General features: G+C 40.9%; 2 protein-coding genes across 2 annotated transcripts; one reads left to right on the top strand and one right to left on the bottom strand.

The window, feature by feature from the left end:
• Window positions 1–14,544: 14,544 nt before the first annotated feature.
• LOC141651233 (uncharacterized) lies at window positions 14,545–14,964 on the bottom strand. Its single transcript, XM_074458952.1, has one exon. The coding sequence runs from the start codon at window positions 14,962–14,964 to the stop codon at window positions 14,545–14,547; it is 420 nt and encodes a 139-aa protein (XP_074315053.1).
• A 4,867-nt stretch (window positions 14,965–19,831) lies between these two features.
• On the top strand, window positions 19,832–20,218 carry LOC141651232 (uncharacterized). The gene has a single exon (XM_074458950.1). The coding sequence runs from the start codon at window positions 19,832–19,834 to the stop codon at window positions 20,216–20,218; it is 387 nt and encodes a 128-aa protein (XP_074315051.1).
• Window positions 20,219–23,145: the final 2,927 nt, after the last annotated feature.

Below are 23,145 nucleotides of genomic sequence, written 5' to 3'. Positions count from 1 at the left end.
AGGGGCTCAAGTCTTCAACCTTTAGACCGAGGTTGAGAAAGCATTCGCTGTACATAATGTTTGTGTAGGCGCCTGTGTCAATCAGGCACCTCTTCACCAGGTGGTTGGCTATGTCCAAGTGGACTACGAGTGGGTCGCTGTGAGGGGCGATGACTCCCTCGTAGTCCTTCTTCCCAATATTTATATCGGGGATGTTGGAAGCGGAAGTCGCTGTGTTGGGCACAAAGTTGATGGCCTGATACAGCTCGTTCAGGTGCCGTTTGTGCCCATGAGCGGACCCACCGTTCTCGTTGCCCCCGATGACAACATGGATTACTCCTATTCGTTCGAAGACGGATTTCTTATCTGAACCGCCGGCATCAGTCTTTTGGCCTTTGGCAACATACTTGCCGAGGCTCCCCTTCCGGATCAGTTCCTCAATGGCATTCTTCAGATGCCGGCAGTTGTCAGTAAGGTGACCGGTGTGGCCGTGGTACTCACAGTACTGGCTCGTGTCACCGTCACTCCTCCGCCTGGGAGGCCTCTCCCACTTCTGACTCTCGTCTTGCTCAGGGCGAAAACCTCGGCGGCAGACACGGCCAGGGGGGTGTGATCATTGTACCGCTTCTGGCGGCTCGTTCCCGAACTCCCCCCGGCGTCCGCCGAGTTCTCGTTTCTGGTGGACTGTCGACCGTGACCCATTATTGTCACGGCGTCTTTCATCCGGGTTGTCCTCCCGCGGCTTTTTCTTTCTCGAGTGCTCGGCCTCGCCGGGGCTACCCGGTTTTGTGGTAGTCCTCCACCTTAATGGCTTGATCGGCCATTTTCCTGGCGGAGTCTAGTCTCTGGCCGCCGCACTTGATGAGCTCATTCTTTAGGTCCCCTCTTGGGAGGCCTTTCATCAGCGCGAAGGCCGCCAGTTCGCTATTCAGCTCACGAATCTGCTGAACCTTGGCGTCGAACCTCTTCAAATAACTTCGGAGAGACTCGCCTCCCTCCTTTCTAATAGTCAGGAGGTCCGAGGTCTCAACGACCCTCCTCTTGTTGCAAGAATACTGGGCTAGGAATGTGTCCTTTAGGTCGGCGTAACAGTACACCGACCCGCCGGGTAGCCCCTTGTACCAACTTTGTGCCATCCCATGCAGTGTCGTTGGGAAGACTCGGCACCAAACCTCATCGGGTTGCTCCCATACCGACATGTGAGACTCGTAAGCCTCAACGTGGTCGGTTGGGTCGCCCTCTCCTTTGTATGCTATGGGTGGCAACTTTAGCTTAGTCGGCACCGGGGTATCTAGGACGTAGGCGCTGAGGGGCTGTCTGACCACGTGTCGAACGACACGCGGCGATCGGCTCCTCTCATCCCTAGTCCGGCTCCTCTCCCCGTGGCGGGAAGGGCTTCTTCTCCGACTCTGGTGAGTCGGACTCCTTCTCCGACTCTGGCGAGTCGGACTTCTTTCACTCCTTTGGGGGACGCCTCGTCGGTGCTGCGGCGACGCCGTCCTCCCGCGAGTGCGGGAAGGACTCAGGTCTACCACTAGCATCCTGGGCTCCCCCGGCGTCTTGACAGGGCCAGCTTCTTCCAGTGCTCCGTTCAAGTCTCTTGGAGTTACATTCTGGGCCCTGGTCTCCTGGACGGGTTCCGCCGCTCTTGTCGGTGTGACAGTGTGAGCCGACGTACTACCAATGAGGTCCAGGAGTAGCTTCAGTTTTGCCACATCAACCACATGTCCCATGATGGTGACCTGGTTGGCGGGCAGCGGCATATCTTGTTCCTTCGGCGTCCCGTTCGTCGTATCAGTGATACGGCCGGTGGGAGACTGCCCGATTTCTGAGTTGTGGAATGTGTCGTCGTGGTAGAATTCGTTTTCCACCAACACCTTCTCTGGTTGTTTCGACATATTCTTAGCTTTTTGGGTGGGTTTTTGTTTTGTTTTTTTTTTTGTTTGGGAATGAATGTGACTAGCTTCTAGTATCTATTTCCCACAGACGGCGCCAATTGTTCCGAGTGTAATTCCAGAGCAGTTATTTGTTACCACCCGTGCTTGTAGAATGACGTCTTTGGTTGAATCCTCCTTGCGGTCTCCTGAAACAATGAGCAAACTGAGGGCTCGGCTTTGGGCCGAGCGAACTCACTCCGACGCTCAAGTCAGTAAACTTAGAGAGATAAGTTGTTGTTACTTGGTGAAGTATATATTGTAGAGAGATAAGGAAGATATTACCAGATGAATAGTGATTCTTAGGTTAAATTGTGGATCCCCTCCTCAATGAGAGTTGAGGAGTATTTATAGACTTTCACCTTTTGTCACGTAGTGGCCAAGTGGCCAAGTGGCTAGCAGGTGGAAAGACTGATCTACCCCTCGGCCGAGGGACCCATGGCAGGCCGGCGGGCCCTGTTGACTCACCGCCGAGGGGTCTTGGATATGAGTTCGTGGATGTGTGCCTCGGCTGGCCAGTTGCCCCAGCCGAGACCCAAGAGACAGGCCGACGGGCTGCGTCAGTTAGGCTGTCTAAGCCGTTGACTTGCTGTGGATATCTTTGACCTTGCTCAATATGTTGACTGGTCAGCGGGTGCAGAATATGCCCCATCAACCCCCATACTCCAAGTGCCTTACCAGGACCACTCAGGTATAAAGATGTTACCATCTCGGTTTCCCCAAGGCAATGATAATCATAAGACAATGAAGAAACATAATTTAAATAACAATACAACTTAAAGTGATTACATAATCAAAACTAAAACTGTGAAACTGATATACAAGGTTCTCAGACGGTCTACTGCTAAAACTATCAAAGCCATAAAACACCGTCTGACACAGCGGAAGACTTCTAACTGCCACGTGATGACTCATCCCAGCTATCCCATACGCGTCATATCATACCTGCTCAATAACTACTCACCACCCCCGAATGGATCACCACAGTTTTTAAAACATTTAAACGGGGTCAGTACTAATTACACAGAAATAATGCCACAATGAAACAAGTACACAAACAGTTCAAACAACTCAACACAACCCCAGTCTCCATCTCCAATCTCCACACAACTGACTACACACTAAAGTGTGTAGCCCTACCAGAGCACCCATCGCAACAGGTTACTCCTCGCCGCCAGTGGGGGACCGCAGCCGTTCCCACCTAAGCCCCGCTCATCTCCGTCGAGCGATAAACCATGTTCATTAATGTGCACATCCCTTCTGTGGCGGGTTCCACAGAAGGAGAATCAAGGGCGTGAAGCCACTCCCGCAAGTGACTCCACTCAGCCAGGGACGCACCCCAAAGAACACAGACAGATAAACAGCAACCACAATATTAATCAACAACCGTCACAAACACCAGCAGTATACTTTAACAATAATCACAACCGTCTGAATCCAGCAACAATACGAAATCACAACCGTCTGAATCAATCAACAATACGAAATCACAACCGTCTGAGTCAATCAACAATCACCACACATTATGTAATTAATACTGAGTAGGGAAACCCTACCTGAAATAAGCCATCACCAAGATCATCACAATGAGCTAATCATAATCATTCTTCAACGAAATCACCTCCTATAGACACACAATCATACAATCACCATCTACAACAACAATACTCCCCAAAACCCCCAAATTACCCAATTAGGGTTTTAAAGAAACTCAACGAAACACTACATAAATTATACAAGGAACTTACTCCTGACACGACGATCACAACGGTGTAAAGAATAAGATGATCCGACCAACCAAGCCTTGGGATTTGCCACTAATGCGATGAATGCGAAGAACGTAACTTTCAATCTTTTCTATAAAGGTTTTAGGATGATAAAAGTGTTTAAGAAAAGTGACGGAACCTTTTTATATTAATCCCGCATTAGTAACAAAACCCGTCTAAACAAACCTGTAAAACACACTTACTCGATCGAGTAACTAACGTACTCGATCGAGTGCCCCTTACTCGATCGAGTACTAAGGCTACTCGATCGAGTACCCTACAGGCAGAATACTGTTTCTTAAATCAAAACATGCTTACTCGACAGAGTAAGCCCCACTCGATAGAGTACCCAGAGACTCATAAAACCGTAGTATTACAGTCTTCCCTCCTTAAAAAGAACTTCGTCCCCGAAGTTCAACCCATACATAAAAAAAAAATAAACATACTAACTCGGTCAAGACGCAACAATGCTACTAAGAACTCAAAACGAAACCCCAACTTATAAAACATGAAACCATGAACTCTTAACACCAACTCCATCAACTATTCCTACCTCCACACATCGCTCACGATATCTTATCAACTACATCATATCTCTCTCAACACTAACTCCATACACTACCAACTACCGCCCACAAACGCTGCTAGCTCCGTAATATATCATCCACTGGCAAATCCAATATCAAGACACTCATCGACATCAAACGGAATGTTACATTCTACCGCCCTTAAAAGGAACTTCGTCCTCGAAGTTTACTCACACTCATAGCATCATCTTCCAACTGTCAAAACTATCGAACTCATAATCATCATCATTCAACTGTCAACACTATTGAAATATTCTCGCACTCCTAGACATCACACTACTACAAGCATGGTCATGACCTTTAACAAAATCAACCACAACAGAAAACCATCCTTTATTCTTCATTAAGACTCCAACTTCCAAATATACTACAACATCGACAATCATCAAACTCTCTTTGCCGCATCCTTCTGCTCTTAAGATAAATGCTACGTCCTCGTAACTCACTAATACTAAATCCTAGCTATATCCTCTCATTACGCTCATCACCACCGCGTGTCGAAGATAACCACCAATAATCTAAACACTCGTCATGCATATATCTAAGGCTCTCTTACTTAAACAATTCTCATACTTCAATTCACTCGTCACACCACCTAACGTATACCTCAAAATCTTTAGCTTAACCCAAAACTTCAACTCTTCCACATTACCGCAACATGACATACCTCTATATATAAACTATATAAAACTTCTATCGCCAAAAGCATAACTCACGATCTACACTTGTTACGTACACTCACACTAGATCCCCAAGTTTTTTCTTTCATTACCGCAAAACTCATACATAACTTAACATGACACAAATTCCCAATACCCTGCACTCACTATCTCAACAAAAGATTATGAACCACCTGCCGCTTTCGGATCATTACAACACATGTTCCACGAACCACTTGTCAGGACTATGACTACCGATGCCTCATCTTAAAACAAGATCAAAATTACTGTAACAACTTCTCACAACTGTGTCCCATCAACAGAATATCACTATACCATGACAACAATGAAAACATATACAACTCTCTTTCATATCATACTCTACCCTCATTCCCAAACTGAAACTGGTAAGAAACATCAACAAACAAAACAACAGTCTACATATTCAACCAAAACTCGCAAGGAACAACAGCAAACAAAACAACAATCTATGTTTAACTGGTATGTACTTTCGAAAACTCGTATCATAATCATCTCGCCTACTCCACCACAACCGGTGACGACATCGCAACACCGCCACCAACAGCCACACCGCAGTGTGAAAATACCCGCATCACAACACTAAGTATCGTGCCCGGATCACCACCCGAGGCACCACAACCGCGCCGATAGACATCACAACATACACAATCCCATAAACACTGACTCAATATAACATCTCGGACAAGAAAAACTTACTCTAGACTGCTTTACTAGATCACAACACCATATATCATACGGAATAAACAGACAAGAATCTCATGCATACGATCCATACCTTTTCACGGAATAAACATATATCATGAATACACATGCAACTATAACCAGTAATGTCAGACCACCCAAACTATCACTTTTGATCATCATTCCATTAAGTTACCGTATCCAACATGTATTACAGAACATTCAGATAACAACTTTATAATTATCACACCATACCACTTCTTGTGAGGTCAGAACCTCACACAGACATTTATATATAACATAGACCCATAATCACATCCAACCAGTCAATCCTGATCACGTAAGTTACCACCCGATAAAAGTTACCTCTCACTCGAGCTTAACTCGTATGCCCCTCATAACATGTTCTCCCATTCGCATATCCATCACCCCCTACCAAATGTAACCATACTATTAATACTCAACTACTAACAACTGCCTCATATAACTACATCTTATACTCTCTCACAACCATATATATCAATCTGGTCTCTACAAAATCAACCGCTTTAGAATTGCAACCTTTCTAATATACCATCAGCCTTAACCACTAGTCACAAACCATAACACTACCACTGTCCGGACGTCAAACCTCTTACCTAAACATCACGATTTTTCTCCTATCTTTGGTTAACATCCCAAATAACGAACATCAAATCCATCAACAAAATTACCTCAACATTATTCCCAATACTACTCTTAATTGTATCGTCATCTAACTCTCCACCAAAATCTCATATCATGCAGATATTCTACCAACTTCTTACTTTCCTTAATTCCTCAAAACTCAAGACTAATCATGTTGTCCCGAAACTCCTATATAACCATCAACTAACATCCTCATGATTGGTATCACACATCTCGACGACTCCTTACCTCTATATCACATAACTCCGATCAACATTTTCCTAGTTTTACTCCCCTCATTCTTTTCTTTTACACTCGACAAAATCAATTAACCATAAAACTCCTTATTACTTCTTCCTAACTCTTTAGTGCTCCGATTATCTTCTCATTACTCCAAAACTCAAATCCCGTTATTTCTTATCGATATTATCTCACTCTTCCTTACCATGGATCTTCTCTTATCATGCTATCACTCTCACTTATCACCAATCAATCTACACGGTCAGTCCACTCCACCTCGTTGTTTTTTTTTAATCTCAAACTCATTTTATACTGTTAACTGCCCAAGAAAATCACACATTAGTTCCACCTCTTGATAAACCAAATTCCCAAACTCACTCGCTATCTGCAAACCCACATCGCTGCATAACTCAATCTAAGCTCTTTATATCCCATTTCTTTCCATTTACCTATAACGACCTTTCCATTACATATATTCTTAACCAACTGAGTGATAACTACCTCCCTTCATAATCCTTAAACATCCAAAGTTACCACCATATGCGTCTCTCAATTCCAATCTTTCATTCCCACGTTCCATAAACTTACATCACCCTTTGCCCACATTCACTTACTTTTACATTACTCAATACACTATCATATCACTCATCCCGTCCCACAAAACATGCTCTATGCCTCAATTAAGCCTTGCCAATCTTCCTTTTCTTTTTCCTCTATCTATCACAACCACATATAACCCATGTCCTCTCCACCGAACTCATACTCACCATAGGTGCTACTGACTACACCATAAGATTAACCATAAGATTGGGTAACTTACGCATCAAGACCAACATACATGTAAAACAATGCCTAAAGAAGCAAAATAACACCTTTGAATTAAACATAATATGCAACGAAGTCAAAAGATAAGCATATGACCCAAAATAGGGGTCACTAGATCGAGTACAGGCCACTCGATCGAGTAAGTGACTTACTCGATCGAGTAGGTGAAAGTCAGAGACACGTATATAAAAATTACCAGGGCTACCTCGATCGAGTAAGGGATACTCTATCGAGTACCAAGGTGCACTCGATCGAGTAAGGGCCACTCGATCGAGTACCCTACGCATTTCTCAAAGATCGTCCGCCAGAAACGGTCATAACTCACTCATTTCTTGGTCGTTTTGGGCGTGTGACCTATCGTTAGAATCGTAAAAGAACAAGGTATCACCTCCAATTGTAATGACATCAAAATCATTTATGCATCTCAAGTTATAACAGTTTAAAGACAACTTTCCTGTAATCTGACGACATAATTATCTGATTTTCTCTTTCAAACAACTTAAACATCAACAAAGCGAATATAAGCGACTCAATACTTTTAAAACCACTATCCCTAACTACATGTTACGACCTACCAAAAGCCAAACAATAACATTTATCATGCTCATATAACATTCAACTTATCACTCATGTACTACCGCATGCTTAACTCTATAACTTTTCGTAAAACAAAACATACTCATATAATTAGAAATCCTATTTCGTCACCTAGACATATTCATAATCACGAAATTCATATTTTCATGCTATTGCCACTTCATCTTTTCCAATCAATTCATCTAGTTCAATCACATTCTTCATCTAACAAGTGCATATGATACAACAGTAGACAATTATATGAACTTATTATATAGCTTTACGCAAACAAAATTATGTAAAATCATATCACACCCCCCTAATCACATGTTACTAGTATATCCCCATTATAAATCATCCATCCTGCAACATCATTATTCATCACATATTATCATATATGAACTACTCCCTTTCTCTACCACATTATTCATCATTCTCATATACTTTTCCAACAATTCAAAATAACATTGTAAACCAACTATCATGCAATTCATGTATTCAATCAACGATAAATATAATCATATCATCATCATCCTTCACTACACATCTCATATCCTCCACATGCACGCATCCATCGATTCATACAACACCTTACTATATAGATACACAACACACAAGGTAAACACATAGCGATCCCGACTCATATCCCATGTGACCGGTTCAAAATTGTAGGGCGAGTTCGCGACTTTAGGACGTCTCCCAAGCCTTTGCATTAGCTCCTACAACTTTTACCCCGGGTTCATTTTAATTGACTCCCTATGTTCATTAGATTCATTGGTTACAGGTTTCAGGATCGTAGCTCTGATACCATTTTATAACACCCCTATACTCCAAGTGCCTTACCAGGACCACTCAGGTATAAAGATGTTACTATCTCGGTTTCCCCAAGGCAATGATAATCATAAGACAATGAAGAAACATAATTTAAATAACAATACAACTTAAAGTGATTACATAATCAAAACCAAAACTATGAAACTGATATACAAGGTTCTCAGACGGTCTACTGCTAAAACTATCAAAGCTATAAAAACACCGTCTGACACAACGGAAGACTTCTAACTGCCACGTGATGACTCATCCCAGCTATCCCATACGCGTCATATCATACCTGCTCAATAACTACTCACCACCCCCGAATGGATCACCACAGTTTTTAAAACATTTAAACAGGGTCAGTACTAATTACACAGAAACAATGCCACAATGAAACAAGTACACAAACAGTTCAAACAACTCAACACAACCCCAGTCTCCATCTCCAATCTCCACACAACTGACTACACACTAAAGTGTGTAGCCCTGCCAGAGCACCCATCGCAACAGGTTATTCCTCGCCGCCAGTGGGGGACCGCAACCGTTCCCACCTAAGCCCCGCTCATCTCCGTCGAGCGATAAACCCATGTTCATTAATGTGTACATCCCTTCTGTGGCGGGTTCCACAGAAGGAGAATCAAGGGCGTAAAGCTACTCCCACAAGTGACTCCACTCAGCCAGGGACGCACCCCAAAGAACACAGACAGATAAACAGCAACCACAATATTAATCAACAACCGTCACAAACACCAGCAGTATACTTTAACAATAATCACAACCGTCTGAATCCAGCAACAATACGAAATCACAACCGTCTGAATCAATCAACAATACGAAATCACAACCGTCTGAGTCAATCAACAATCACCACACATTATGTAATTAATACTGAGTAGGGAAACCCTACCTGAAATAAGCCATCACCAAGATCGTCACAATGAGCTAATCATAATCATTCTTCAACGAAATCACCTCCTATAGACACACAATCATACAATCACCATCTACAACAACAATACTCCCCAAAACCCCCAAATTACGTAATTAGGGTTTTAAAAAAACTTAATGAAACTCTACATAAATTATACAAGGAACTTACCCCTGACACGACGATCAAAACGGTGTAAAGAATAAGATGATCCGACCAACCAAGCCTTGGGATTTGCCACTAATGCGATGAATGCGAAGAACGTAACTTTCAATATTTTTTAGAAAGGTTTTAGGATGATAAAAGTGTTTAAGAAAAGTGACGGAACCTTTTTATATTAATCCCGCATTAGTAACAAAACCCGTCTAAACAAACCCGTAAAACACACTTACTCGATCGAGTAACTAACGTACTCGATCGAGTGCCCCTTACTCAATTGAGTACCAAGGCTACTCGATCGAGTACCCTACAGGCAGAATACTGTTTCTTAAATCAAAACATGCTTACTCGACAGAGTAAGCCCCACTCGATAGAGTACCCAAAGACTCATAAAACCGTAGTATTACAAAGCCGGAGTCGGGAAAACGGGGTTGCTAAAGTAGTCATTTTTAAGATTTAGGTCCCCGTAAACGAAGGTCCCTTCTTGATTAGCATAATCCTCGTCCGGGGGAAGGTAGTAGGCATGGTGAAGACGTTATGGATGTTTGTATCCCCGTCTCATAAAGTCGTCATAAATAGGGAATCGACCAACCGATTGGTCAAAGTAAATCCGGTCCAACTTCTTTTGCATTTCAAGCCGCTCACTCGCGGCCGTTTTTAGGTTCAAATTGATGTTGTTCATGAACTCTACGAGTGAGTTGGGACATGTAAATTGTTGAGGTTGAGGTGGTTGTTGACTCGATGACCCCCCCCCCCCCCTCGGTTGTTGGAAGGATGATGGAGGCAAATTGTAATGCCTGGTAAGACATGCGTTAGGTTTGATCTTGTAGAGGATCAACATTCTCCACCTCTTCTTCAAGTTCTAGCAAATAGTGCTCTAGACCCGGCACTATCTTCATCTTTAGTGCATTTGGGAGATGTACCGAATTCTTATTTTTGCCCATGAATCGGACTTGCCAATACTCAAGTCGGTCAACATGGTTCCTCTTTATCCATTTAAGGGTATGTTGAATGTAGTTATTCGAGAGGTAAGTGTCCCCTACAATATAGTTGACCGTGTTCAAGTTTAAAGCCGGTATGATACCCTTGGCAATTCGGGCGATGATGCCATCCGCACAAATCGGTACCAATTGACCCGGAGAATTGCTCAATTTATGAAGGTGAAGAACCATGTGATGCACGATACATATTTGGAAGGGTTTGGGGTTTCGGTAGATGTAGAAGTCTAAAATTTCTAGCTCCTCCATTCGGAAATTATGCGGTTCATCCCCCGCAAAAACAGTCCATCCGGTAAACCTATGCCAAATTCTTATCGCTGCATTATGAACCGAGTTTGCGGGCCTCTTCACTCCCCTAACATCATCTAGGCCAGATATGACCTTCCAAAACATCATTAGAAGATTCCCAGCCGGCACATGGACCGACCGCCGGCCTACCGGCTGGGTGACCTTTTCTTCGTGAATTCTTCTTCTTTTCTCATTTCAAATCCCAACTTCTTCACTTAGCCTCGTTTTGCGTGTCTTCCACTTGTACACCAACTCGCCTTGTCGGGATATCGGCTAAGCAAAGTTAATGCTCTTGTGTTCCTAATTTACCCAAACGATATTTGTGTGACGTCCCATCACCAAATCCAACTTTTCACAAGATGAAAATTAATCCAAATGCTCTCAAGTCCTATCTAAATGCATGTAATATTTACAAAAAAAATGGTGGTTCTTTAGGAACTCCACCAAACCTATCATTGTTTGAGAAGCTTTTAATCCGACTCCTACTCGAGGAGGGCTTCCCCGAGGTAGAGTACTTCTATCAAACCTCTTTCATCTCCTTGGTAATACCACTTCACCCTTTGCCATTGACTTTGAAGCTCGCACATTCTTCGCTCCAAAGCTCACCATAGAGAGAAATGTCCATCACTTTAAAAGTTCTCGACCACCTTGAACGGAACTTGTCCGGGAACACTTTTACCTTCGAATTGAAGAGGAGAACAAGGTCTCCCACACTTATATTCTTGTCGACAACTTTGACATCATGCCACTTCTTTGTTTGATCTTTATAGATCCTTAAGCTATCATATGCTTCCAATCTCAACTCTTCAAGTTCACTCATTTGGAGGAATATTTTCTCACCGGCTATATCTATATCAAAGTTCATATATTTCAAAGCCCACCATGCTTTGTGCTCAAGCTCAACGGGTAAGTGACAAGCCTTACCATAAACAAGCTTGTATGGAGTTATCCCAATTGGAGTCTTGTACGGCATTCTTAGAGTCCATAAAACATCATGGAGATCTTGTGACCAATCTTCCCGGCTCTTGTTGGTAACCTTCTCCAATATAGCTTTGATTTGGTGATTAGAGACCTCCACTTGCCCATTTGTTTTAGAGTGATAGGCAAGGGCAATCTTATTTCACACACCATGAGATTCCAACAAGGCTTTGAAAGTGCTCTTCCGGAAATGAGATCCTCCATCACTTATGACCACTCTTGGGGTTCCAAATATTGGGAAAATTGTGCTTTTAAACAACTTCATCACTACCTTTGAGTCATTGGTTGATGATGCTACCGCTTCAATCAACTATGAAACATAATCGACGGCCACCAAGATGTATTCATTCCCACATGAGCATGGAAATGGGCCCATAAAGTCAATCCCCCAATAATCAAATAGCTCAATTTCAATGATGTTATTGAACAGCATCTCATTCCTTCTCCCAATATTGTCGGTTCGTTGGCAAGCATTACAAGATTTCACTAGGAAGTGTATATCTTTGAACATTTAGGGCCAATAGAACCCACCTTGTAGTATCTTGGCAATTGTTCTTGAAGTAGCCAAAGGCTCACCATAAGCCGAGTTATGGAGCCTATCCACTATTTACATGCCCTCATCTCTTGAAACGCATCTTCTATACATACTATCACCGTATTTTCGGAATAAATGAGGGTCATTCCAAAAATACCTCATAGAATCATGCTTTAGCTTTCTCCTTTCTCTTGCGTCAAACTCATCCGGAATAAATCCGCTCACCAAATAGTTTGCCAAGTCCGCAAACCATGGCACTTTGACGCTCACTTCCATTAGGCCATCTTCCCTCAACCCCTCATCAATCGGTCCACTTTTATCTACTATGACATGATCATCAACCGTGAGTCTCGACAAGTGATCGGCCACCACATATTCGGCCCCGGATTTGTCTCTAATCTCAAGATCGAATTCTTGAAGCAGTAAGACCCATCTCAAGAGTCTTGGTTTGGCATCTTTCTTCACCATAAATTGCCTCAAGGTGGTGTAATCGGCGTAAACCACCACTTTGGAGCCCACAAGATATTGTCTAAACTTTTCAATGTCAATGATAATTGCAAGCATTTCTTACTCGGTGGTTGAGTAGTTGCATTGAGATTGATCTAAAGTCTTGCTTGAAAGTAGATGACATGATTTTTCTTGTCAAATACTTGACCAAGTACCGCTCCCACGGTATAATCGAACGCGTCACACATCACATCAAAAAGCAGACTCCAATCCGGAGCCTGGATGATTGGAGCCGTGATGATAGCAAGCTTTAACCTATCAAAAGACTCAAGGCAAACATCATTAAATACAAAGGGGCGTCTTTGAGAAGGAGTGAAGTTAATGGTTTTGCGATTTTGAATAAATCTTTTAAGAATCGCCTATAAAAGCGGGCATGGCCTAAAAAGCTCCTCACCTCCTTCACAGTCGTAGGGGGTGACAAGTTTTCTATAATCGAAACCATGGCACCATCAACTTTGATCCCCCTCTTAGAGACGACGTGGCCAAGCACAACTCCCTCTTCCACCATAAAGTGGCACTTTTCCCAATTGAGGACCAAGTTGCGCTCCTCACACCGTCTCAAGACATTTGAAAGATTAACAAGACCATGATCAAAAGAATCCCCATGGACAATAAATTCATCCATGAAGACCTCTATACTCTTTTCCAAGAAATCGGTGAATATGGCCATCATACACCTTTGAAAGATGTCGGGTGCATTACACAACCCAAATGGCATTCACGGGTAAGTATAGACTCCAATGGGGCACGTGAATGTTGTTTTCTTTTGGTCTTCTGGGTGAATTGGGATTTGAAAGAATCCGGAATAACCATCGAGGAAACAGTAATAGGGGTGCCCCGCCAATCATTCAAGCATTTGGTCTATGAAGGGAATTGGGAAATGGTCTTTGAGGGTGGTGTATTTATTTTATGGTAATCAATGCACATCCGCCACCCGGTAATCGGACGGGTAGGTAGGGAAGTTCCATCCTCTTGTTCAACCATGGTTATCCCACCTTTCTTGGGGACAACGTGAACGGGACTTACCCACTTACTATACGTGATATGGTAAATTATCCCCGCCTCCAACAATTTTAAGACCTCATTCTTAACAACTTCCACCATCTTTGGGTTCAATCTCCTTAGACCTTCAACACTAGGCCGACTCCCTTCCTCTAAGACAATCCAATGCATGCAAAGACTCGGACTTAACCCCTATATGTCATCAATGCTATAACCCAATGCTTTTCTATGAATTTTGAGAACTTTCAAAAGCTTTTCTTCTTCAATAACATCTAGGTTAGCATTGATGATAACCGGGTAAGTCTCTCCCTCACCAAGAAAGGCATACTTAAGTGAGGGAGGCGAATTTTTGAGTTTTACCTTAGGAGGGAGTAAGCCCTAAACTTTCTTAAGCACTTCATCATCAACTTCAGGATCTTTATCCATCTCCTCATCGTGTATGGCAATTTGAAATGCTTCTTTCATTTCCGACTCTTCCCTAGCCACTTCCGCAACTACTTTATCAATGACTTCAATCGTGCATGCTTGATATAGCTTTGGTCCTTTCACAAGATTAGAAAGGTTAAATTCAACTTTATCGCCCTCTATTCTAAAGGTTAGCCGCCCATCTCTTACATCAATACCCACTCCACCGGTAGCTAAGAATGGCCTATCGAGGATGATGGGGGTGTGGCTATCCTCCGGAATATCGAGGACAATAAAGCCGGCGGGAATCAAATATTTTCCAACCTTGACGGGTATGTCTTCAAGTACCCCCAAAGGGCGTTTGACGGACCTATCCGCCAATTGGAGAGTCATTCTAGTCGCAACTAGATCACAAATGCCAATTTTCTAAGCAACTTTCATGGGAAGCACACTTACACTTGCCCCTAAATCACATAAAGCTCTAGATATTGGAACACCGCCAACTACACAAGGTATGGAGAAGCTTTCCGAGTCACCAAGCTTATGTGACATTTTGTTTATAAGTAGAGTACTAAACTCTTTGACAAGGCTAAGTCGTATCACCTTAATCAAAGTAAATCCCAAATTACTACTAACAGGTAGCTAGTGGTAAGAAGGGTCGAATCCACGGGGAGGCGAGTTAATTATTCTGGTTTGTTAATATTTAAGTCCGGCTTAAAGTAACAATTTCTTGAAGGTTATTTGTTTGCTTTCTATAAACTAATTGCAATAAAAGTAAGTAAGATGAATTCAATAATATTAAAAGGTCTAGGGATTAGGTTCATTAGGTAGTTATCCGGGTGTGATTTAATTCATTGATAGAGCAATTTATGTTGTTTAAGGTCATATGATCGGTCGATTCTAATATTCCCTTTAAATCTAACCTTAACATGCGGTCGTTATCATTAAGTCAGTCTTTTCAGCTATCGGAGCCTATACTAGTCTTAACCCGGTCGATGAATATCCTAGTTTACAATACTAATTAATCAATAATCATGAGAGAGATTCTAGTGAGAGAAAGTTCTAAATTTTCTGTTTTCTTTTAGGGTATGACGCAATGGCTCGACTAAAAAAGCATAACAATAATCCCAATTAAATTCTCAAAAACACAAAAATACGTTTTTATCTTCTGAAATCAAGGATCTACAATCGGTTGAATTGGATATTGAGCTAGATATTGAGGATGATCGTCAGGAAACGACTATAATTGCGCAGAAATCAAATGGCAAAGAACAGGATGCAGCAGGTTGTTCTAAATCAGTTCCACCAAAATCTCGAATTTCTGTTGAGGATGTTTCAGGTGAGATTGATTATTGGTCAACTGATGTTTAATGTTTTATTCTTGATGTGAGACCGCCGTGGATGGTGGTTAATGGCTTTATTAAGCGTGTTTGGTCTGGTTTTCGATTGATAAGATATCATTCATGACGAATGGTATTTTTATTGTCCGGCTTAAATCAAAAGAACATCAACAGAAGGTGTTGGATTATGGTCCCCTCATGTTTGACAGCAAACCCGTCATTGTTAATGAGTGGAGGCTTGAAGCATGTCTTGTTAAGCATGATGTGCAGGTTATCCCAATTTGAGTTAAGTTGCAGGGGTTGGATATTAAATTTTGAGGGATGAACAGTCTTAAGAAAATTGGTAGTGGAATTGGTAAGGTAATTAAATGTGATGAGAATACAATCCGTAGGAATTTCTTGAGTTTTCCTCGTTTACTTGTTGAGGTGAATAAGGACCAAGATTTCCCTAAGGAGATTGTGTTTGTGGATGAACTTGGGAAGGATCAGACTGTTAGGGTTGAGTATTAATGGTTACCAATTACTTGTGATAAATGTAAAGGGACTGGACATTCACAGGAGCAATGCAAAATTGAGAAGAGGAAGGATATCCCAAGGAAGATGTGGAAACCTGTAGCTCCTAAACCAGTGGGTAAACAACATGTGCTGCATAAGCAGGTAATGAATAAGCAACTGGACTTGGGGCAGAAGGATAAAGATAAAACCCCTATCAGGTTTCCTCATGTGAGCCCTGTGATCACTCATGTGGCACCCCGAGTGAGGAAAATGAATATTCCTACACCAGCTCGAATTTTCTCTAGAATGGCTAGGATTGGTCCTAATGAGGCTAGCTCTTCTGGAACTAAGGGGTATGGGTTCACGTTTATGGATGCTTTTAACTCTGGAATTCAGATTTTCATGAGAAAGTTGGATGGAATGGGGTATGTTCCGCCTATCACTGACCATGGTTAATATTGGGTTTTAGAATATAAGGGGATTAAATAGCTTAACAAAACATAGGGATCTGAAATGGTTTCTTCATCAGAATAATGTTGGGCTCTTTGGTCTCCTTGAAACTAGGGTTAGGTGTAGTAACTGGAATAAAGTGCATAATAATATTTGTAGTGACTGGGCAATTTGCACTAATAATACTAGTCATAAAGGAGGTAGGATTTGGTTAATATGGAAACCTAATTTGTTCACAGTGAATGTGGTTGAGGTCACTGCTCAGAAAAATTTTTGCTGAGGTGGTGGATAATGTTAGAGGTAGTACCTTTAGAACTATCCTAGTTTATGGTTTTAATAAATTAGCTGAGAGAGGGGAGCTTTGGAGTGCTTTGGAAAGATATGTTCAGTGGGGGGTTTGGGCCATGGGCTGTTTTTGGGGACTTTAACAATGTCATGTTCCCTGATAAAAGGATTGGCTCAGAAATTAGTTGGGCTGAAATTAAGCATTTTCAGGATGCTTGAAATACCTCTGGGTTGATTACGCTGAAGACTGTAGAAGCTTTTTTCACCTGGAATAATAAACATGAAGCAGGATCCAGGGTGTTCAGCAGGATTGATAGTGTTTTGGGAAATGATGATTGGTGCATTGTATTCCCTGACTGTGTAGCTAAGTTTCTCCCTGAAGGGTTGTATGATCACTCCCCTTGTATCATAAGCCTTAGAGTGCAACTTAACAGGAAACCTAGACCTTTTAAATATTTCAATATGTGGGCTTTAGCTGATGATTTATTGGATGTGATCAGTCATACTTGGAATTTAAGTATTCATGGGACCCCTATGTTTCAATTGAGTACTAAACTGAAGATGTTAAAAAAGCCTATGAAGGAGCTGAATCAGGAGGGCTTCCATAATATTGAGCACACTTATAGCTTAGCTCATAAAGCTTTATTGTGTATGTAAGAGGAGTTGCAAAGGAATCCTCTGGATTCTGAGCTGAGTGATAATGAGAGAGTGACAGCTAAGAAGGTGTCATGGTTAATGAAGGCAAAATAGCAATTTCTTAGCCAAAAAGCCAATATGCAATGGATTGATGATGGAGATGATAACACAGCTTTCTTTCATGCTTCTATCAAATGAAGAAGAGCTGATAATAAAGTGTTCACTATTACTGATAACAAAGGTGTGCTCCATGAGAAGCCTGATGATATCAATAAGGCATTTGAGCAGTACTATATGAATTTGCTGGGTTCAGCTAAGGAGATTTAGCCTGTTGATGCTCATGTGATCCAGAAGGGAAGGATGGTGCAGGATGATCATTCTGATATTTTGCTTAAACCAGTCACTCCTGATAAAATAAGAGTTGTTCTGTTTTCTATTCCTGGAACCAAAGCAGCAGGTCCTGATGGCTACTCTAGCCAGTTCTTCAAGGATTCTTGGGAGGTGACTGGTGGAACTGTTATTAATGCTGTGAAGGATTATTTTGAGAATGGCAGATTGTTGAAGCAGGTAAATCATACTATTATTACCTTAAGGTAGATATGCCTAAGTTGGTGACACATTTTAGACCCATTGCATGCTGTAATGTGGTCTATAAATGCATTACTAAATTGTTATGTAACAGACTGAGTGATGTGTTGCCTGATTTAGTGAGTGACAGTCACAGTGCCTTTGTTAAAGGAAGAGATATAGTAGAGAATATTTTAATATGTCAGGACTTGGTTAAATTGTATAATAGGAAGAACGTTTCTCCTAGGGTGATGATGAAGATTGACCTACATAAGGCCTATGATACTGTAGAGTGGGAGTTTGTTAGGGACATGATGGGTGCTTTGGGCTTCCCTAGTGTTATTATTAAGAGAGTAATGGAGTGTATCACTACTCCTTCTTATTCTATTTCTCTTAATGGTGAGGTGTTTGGACATTTTAAAGGAAAGAGGGGCTTGAGGCAAGGAGACCTTATTTCTCCTTTAATTTTTACATTATGTATGGACTACCTTACTGTTGATGGTGGCACAAGAACATGATGGTTTTAAGTATCACTCTTTATGTAGGAAACTTAAACTCTCACACACGTGCTTTGCTGGCGATTTATTAATGTTCTACCATGGGTATATGAGGTCTGTTGAGTTGCTGCTGACTGTTTCTGCTCAGTTTTCTAATTCTACTGGGTTACAAATGAATGTGGCTAAATCCAATGTTTACATGAATGGGATGTATGAGCTTTTGAGGGAGCAGATTCTGATAGCTACTGGTATGTTACCTGCCAAGCTTCCATTTAGATACTTGGAGGTACCTATTTCAGCTAAAAGATTATCTGTGTTGGATTGTGCTGTGTTAGTGGAAAGAGTGGTAGAGAGAATTAGGGCTCTTGGGGCCAGAAAGTTATCTTATGGAGGCAGATTAGTCCTTGTGAGATCTATTCTTAGTATCCTTCACAGTTACTGAGCTAGGGTTTTTGTCCTACCCAGGACTGTTATTAACAATATTGAGGCAGTTTGCAGGAATTTTCTTTGGCAAGGCAGTGAACACTATGATAAATCCCCAACTGTGGCTTGGGAGAGGATGTGTATGCCAAAGACATATGGAGGACTTGGTATTCAAAATGATGGGATGTGGAATATTGCTGATATGGGAAAGTATATTTTGGGGATAATGGGAAAGAAGGATCATTTATGGGTGAAGTGGGTCCATGCAGTGTATATTAAAGGAAAAGATTGGTTGAGTTATACACCTCCCCACACTGCTAGCTGGTCTTGGAGGAAACTTTGTGAGGTGAAGGACATTCTCAAGGGAGGATATGTGGGTGACATATGGGGCTCTCTGGATAGGAGTATAGCTTTAAGGCTGGGTATCATTGGCTAGAACCTTTTGGAACTGAGATGCATTGGCATTGTCTGGTGTGGTTGAGGCTGGGGATAGGCAAATTCTGTTTTATTGCATGGCTTGCAGTATAAAACACGTTGATGACAAGGGATAGGTTGCAAAGGTGGTCGATGGCAGAGGATAGTAGTTGTCTACTCTGTGGTTTGTTGGATGAAACGCATGATCATCTGTTTTTCACCTGTGAATTCAGTAGCAGGTGTTTGCAGCTTTTATCAGATTGGCTAAGTGTTGTTATCCCTGGACAGAATACAGTGAATTGGTGGGTGTCTATGAGGTTCAGATCTCTTTTCTTGAAACGGATTACTGGAGCTGCCATATGCTCTCTTTTTTATCAGGTGTGGCATGCTAGAAACAAGTGTCTACATGAAAGTGTTATGGTGGTACCAAAAATTATAATTCAGTTTATTAGGCAAGTGATTTGTACTAGAATTCGACATGTTATAAGCTATAAGTTACAAGAAAAACACTCTAGATTGATTAGGCGGTTTATGTCCTAGTCAATTTGGGTGTTGTATATTGTTTGCTGCTTGATAATATATGACTTACCTTTCGACCAAAAAAAAATACTAATTAATCCATCCTGCAGAAACTAATTAACTAGATTCAAGACGATAACTGAACAACAACAAAGAAGCTATTTTAACTATCAATTCATTAATTATCCCCTTCTAACAACCTAGATCCCCATTCACCCTAGATTAAAATATTAGCTACTCATGATAAAGGGAATAACAACAATAAGATTGATGAACAACAAAATTAAAAGCATAACAAGATGAACAAAAGAACAATTGAATAAACTAGAACTTTGAATTAATAATAATCAAAGAAAGATTAGTAAGTACCGTAACTAAAGAGTGCTTATATCCGAAACGATATAATAAAACTAAACTTAGGGTTTTTAAGAGAGTTCTAGGCATAAAATGGCGTAGGTTCTAACTATGACGTGAATAGGGTATTTATAATAAAGTTAAACTGACTTAAGGAAATTGCGCGGAAACTGCCAGTATGATGTATACTCGATCGAGTATAGATGCACTCGATCGAGTACGCAACCACTTGATCGAGTGTACTCAGAATTGATCGAGTACTCTCCTGTTTCAGCTCTTTTTTTCGTGTTGTCTTCTTCACTTATCTTTCTTTATTCTTCTAGATTCTCATGCCATGCTACGTATATTCCTTCATGCCCACTCCGCGGTGCTCATTTCATTCCTTTGCTCCGCAAATGCATCATTCCTGCATTTAAACACTAAATAGCGGAAGTATCGATATTCTAGCATAAAAAGCATATAATTGATATAAAATAGCACAAAAACCATATCAAAAGTAACTAAAGGAAGTCATATTAATCTATATGAATGTGACTCATCAAACTCCCCCAAACCATCTTTTTGCTTGTCCCCAAGCAAAGCACTAACACAATACAAAAAGTAATCATACAAATGGTAAATAGATAACGCAGAGCTAATGTTAAATGTATATACAAATCCCAAGCTATCCATATCTATAACAAATAAATGACAAAGGTGTACCAATAAAACAAATTCAAAGGCACGTGTAATAGAAAACGCAGCTCAACTCTCATGTCACCGCACTATAGACAAATGCCAAATACCTTTCGATCTTGCAAGACAAATTAGTTGGATTCTCGTGGATTTCACTCATGCACTCATAAGTATGTAACGGTGAGTAATATGTGAAGATAGAAAAAAGTAGAAGCATTCACTCAACTTATGAAACATGCATGCCTTCTAATGTGATAGAAATTTCTTCAACTAATACACATTCATAATAAAAATAAAAGTGCATGTATCAAGGACAATAGAGTGGCAAATGGGCAAATGGTATAGAAGTGGTTTGTGCCAAGGCACATATGGATATGTGAGGTTAAGACGGTAGTCACAGCGCTAAATCAAAAATCAAATCTATGACAATAAACATAAATCATCCCAACTAGAGAAATTATCTCAACTTTGAAAACGCATGAGAGCTAAAAGAACTACTCTCCAACAATGCATTAGACTCTAGTAACCAACCTTCTATTTCCTTAACAAATGACAATGAAGCATATATTTTTTTTTTCTTTTTTTCACTTCTTTTTTTCTTCGAATTTCTTTTTTCTTTTTTTTCTTTTTTTTTCTTTTGCTTCATATTTTTCTTCCTTTTCCAACAAAAGGGATACAATAACCACAATTGCTAAATAATTCTACTACACCCAGAAATGACAATAAAAGTCACAATCCCAACCATAGTAGCAAAATAAACATGATAACAAGCAACTGCAACTGTCGCGACAAGGTAGGCAAATTCTAGGAATGTAGCTATTATAAGTAGGATATGAAACACCTACAAGGGTTCAAACGGGCTAACAAAAAGGGTAATGTATGGTTTATTTGAATGGTAAGAACCGCCTTTCCTCGTGTACTTCATCATATGAACGTGCAAAAATTAAGAAACTAATGTCACACTTATGCAGTTTGATATTACATATTCCATAAGAAGAACCACTCTCAAGCCTAATTAACAATGAGACTAGTTTATTGATGTTCCTGGACTAGGAAGCTCTATAGATCTCAGAATTTAAGTAGTTAACAACTTAATTTAGTCAAATCTAATTAGTATAAGGCATGTCAATACGGTCAAGACTTGAATTATGAGCTTTGTATTCATAAATAACGGGTCAAAACAATGTACATAGACAACTATTTGAGATTCAAATGCAAAAATAATGCAATTTAACATCATTGCTATTCAATTCACCAAGACTCGACCTAAAACAAAGGAAAAAAAATGTTTTTGGATTTTGAATTTTTTTTTAATTTGTATGGATTTTTATTTTAAATGCACACAACATAATATAAATCACACAACTGAAATTAAATCACACAACATAATTAAAGATTCCTCCCCCAAACCTAAATGTAACAGTGTCCTTATTGTGACGCCTACATTATAGCAATCTTACAACAAACCACTGCAACCTACAGGACACATCTAACAAAAGGAATGGGAAATAACTAGAGATAATACAATAAAAGTAGATACAAGGAAACAGAATACCGGGTAATAGCTTAGGAGTTCTCCCAAACCAGCTGCAAACATAGGAGAGAATGACCAACCACGTAATTTCATCATCCTCTGGCTATGTTTCAGCGCTAAGATCTACGACACTCGATCGAGTTCACCAATACTCGATCGAGTACATGCCTGACGAACAATTCTTGCACTTAAAAACAAATGCCATTCAAGGCGCAATCAATACAACTTAAAGCACGCAAAAGTAAATCAAAAAGTAATGCACGTGCTACACACAAACATAAGTAGCCCCAATAAAAAGTATAAGCAAATAAAATAAGCAACGAATAAAGTTCCGGCTCATCAAACTCGGAATCTAATATAAAATATGAGCAAGTACGCTCATCTC

This window comes from Silene latifolia, chromosome 4 (assembly GCF_048544455.1).
Source record: "Silene latifolia isolate original U9 population chromosome 4, ASM4854445v1, whole genome shotgun sequence".
In the NCBI taxonomy this organism is placed as follows: Eukaryota; Viridiplantae; Streptophyta; class Magnoliopsida; order Caryophyllales; family Caryophyllaceae; genus Silene; species Silene latifolia.
This window is presented reverse-complemented; position numbering and strand designations above follow the sequence as displayed.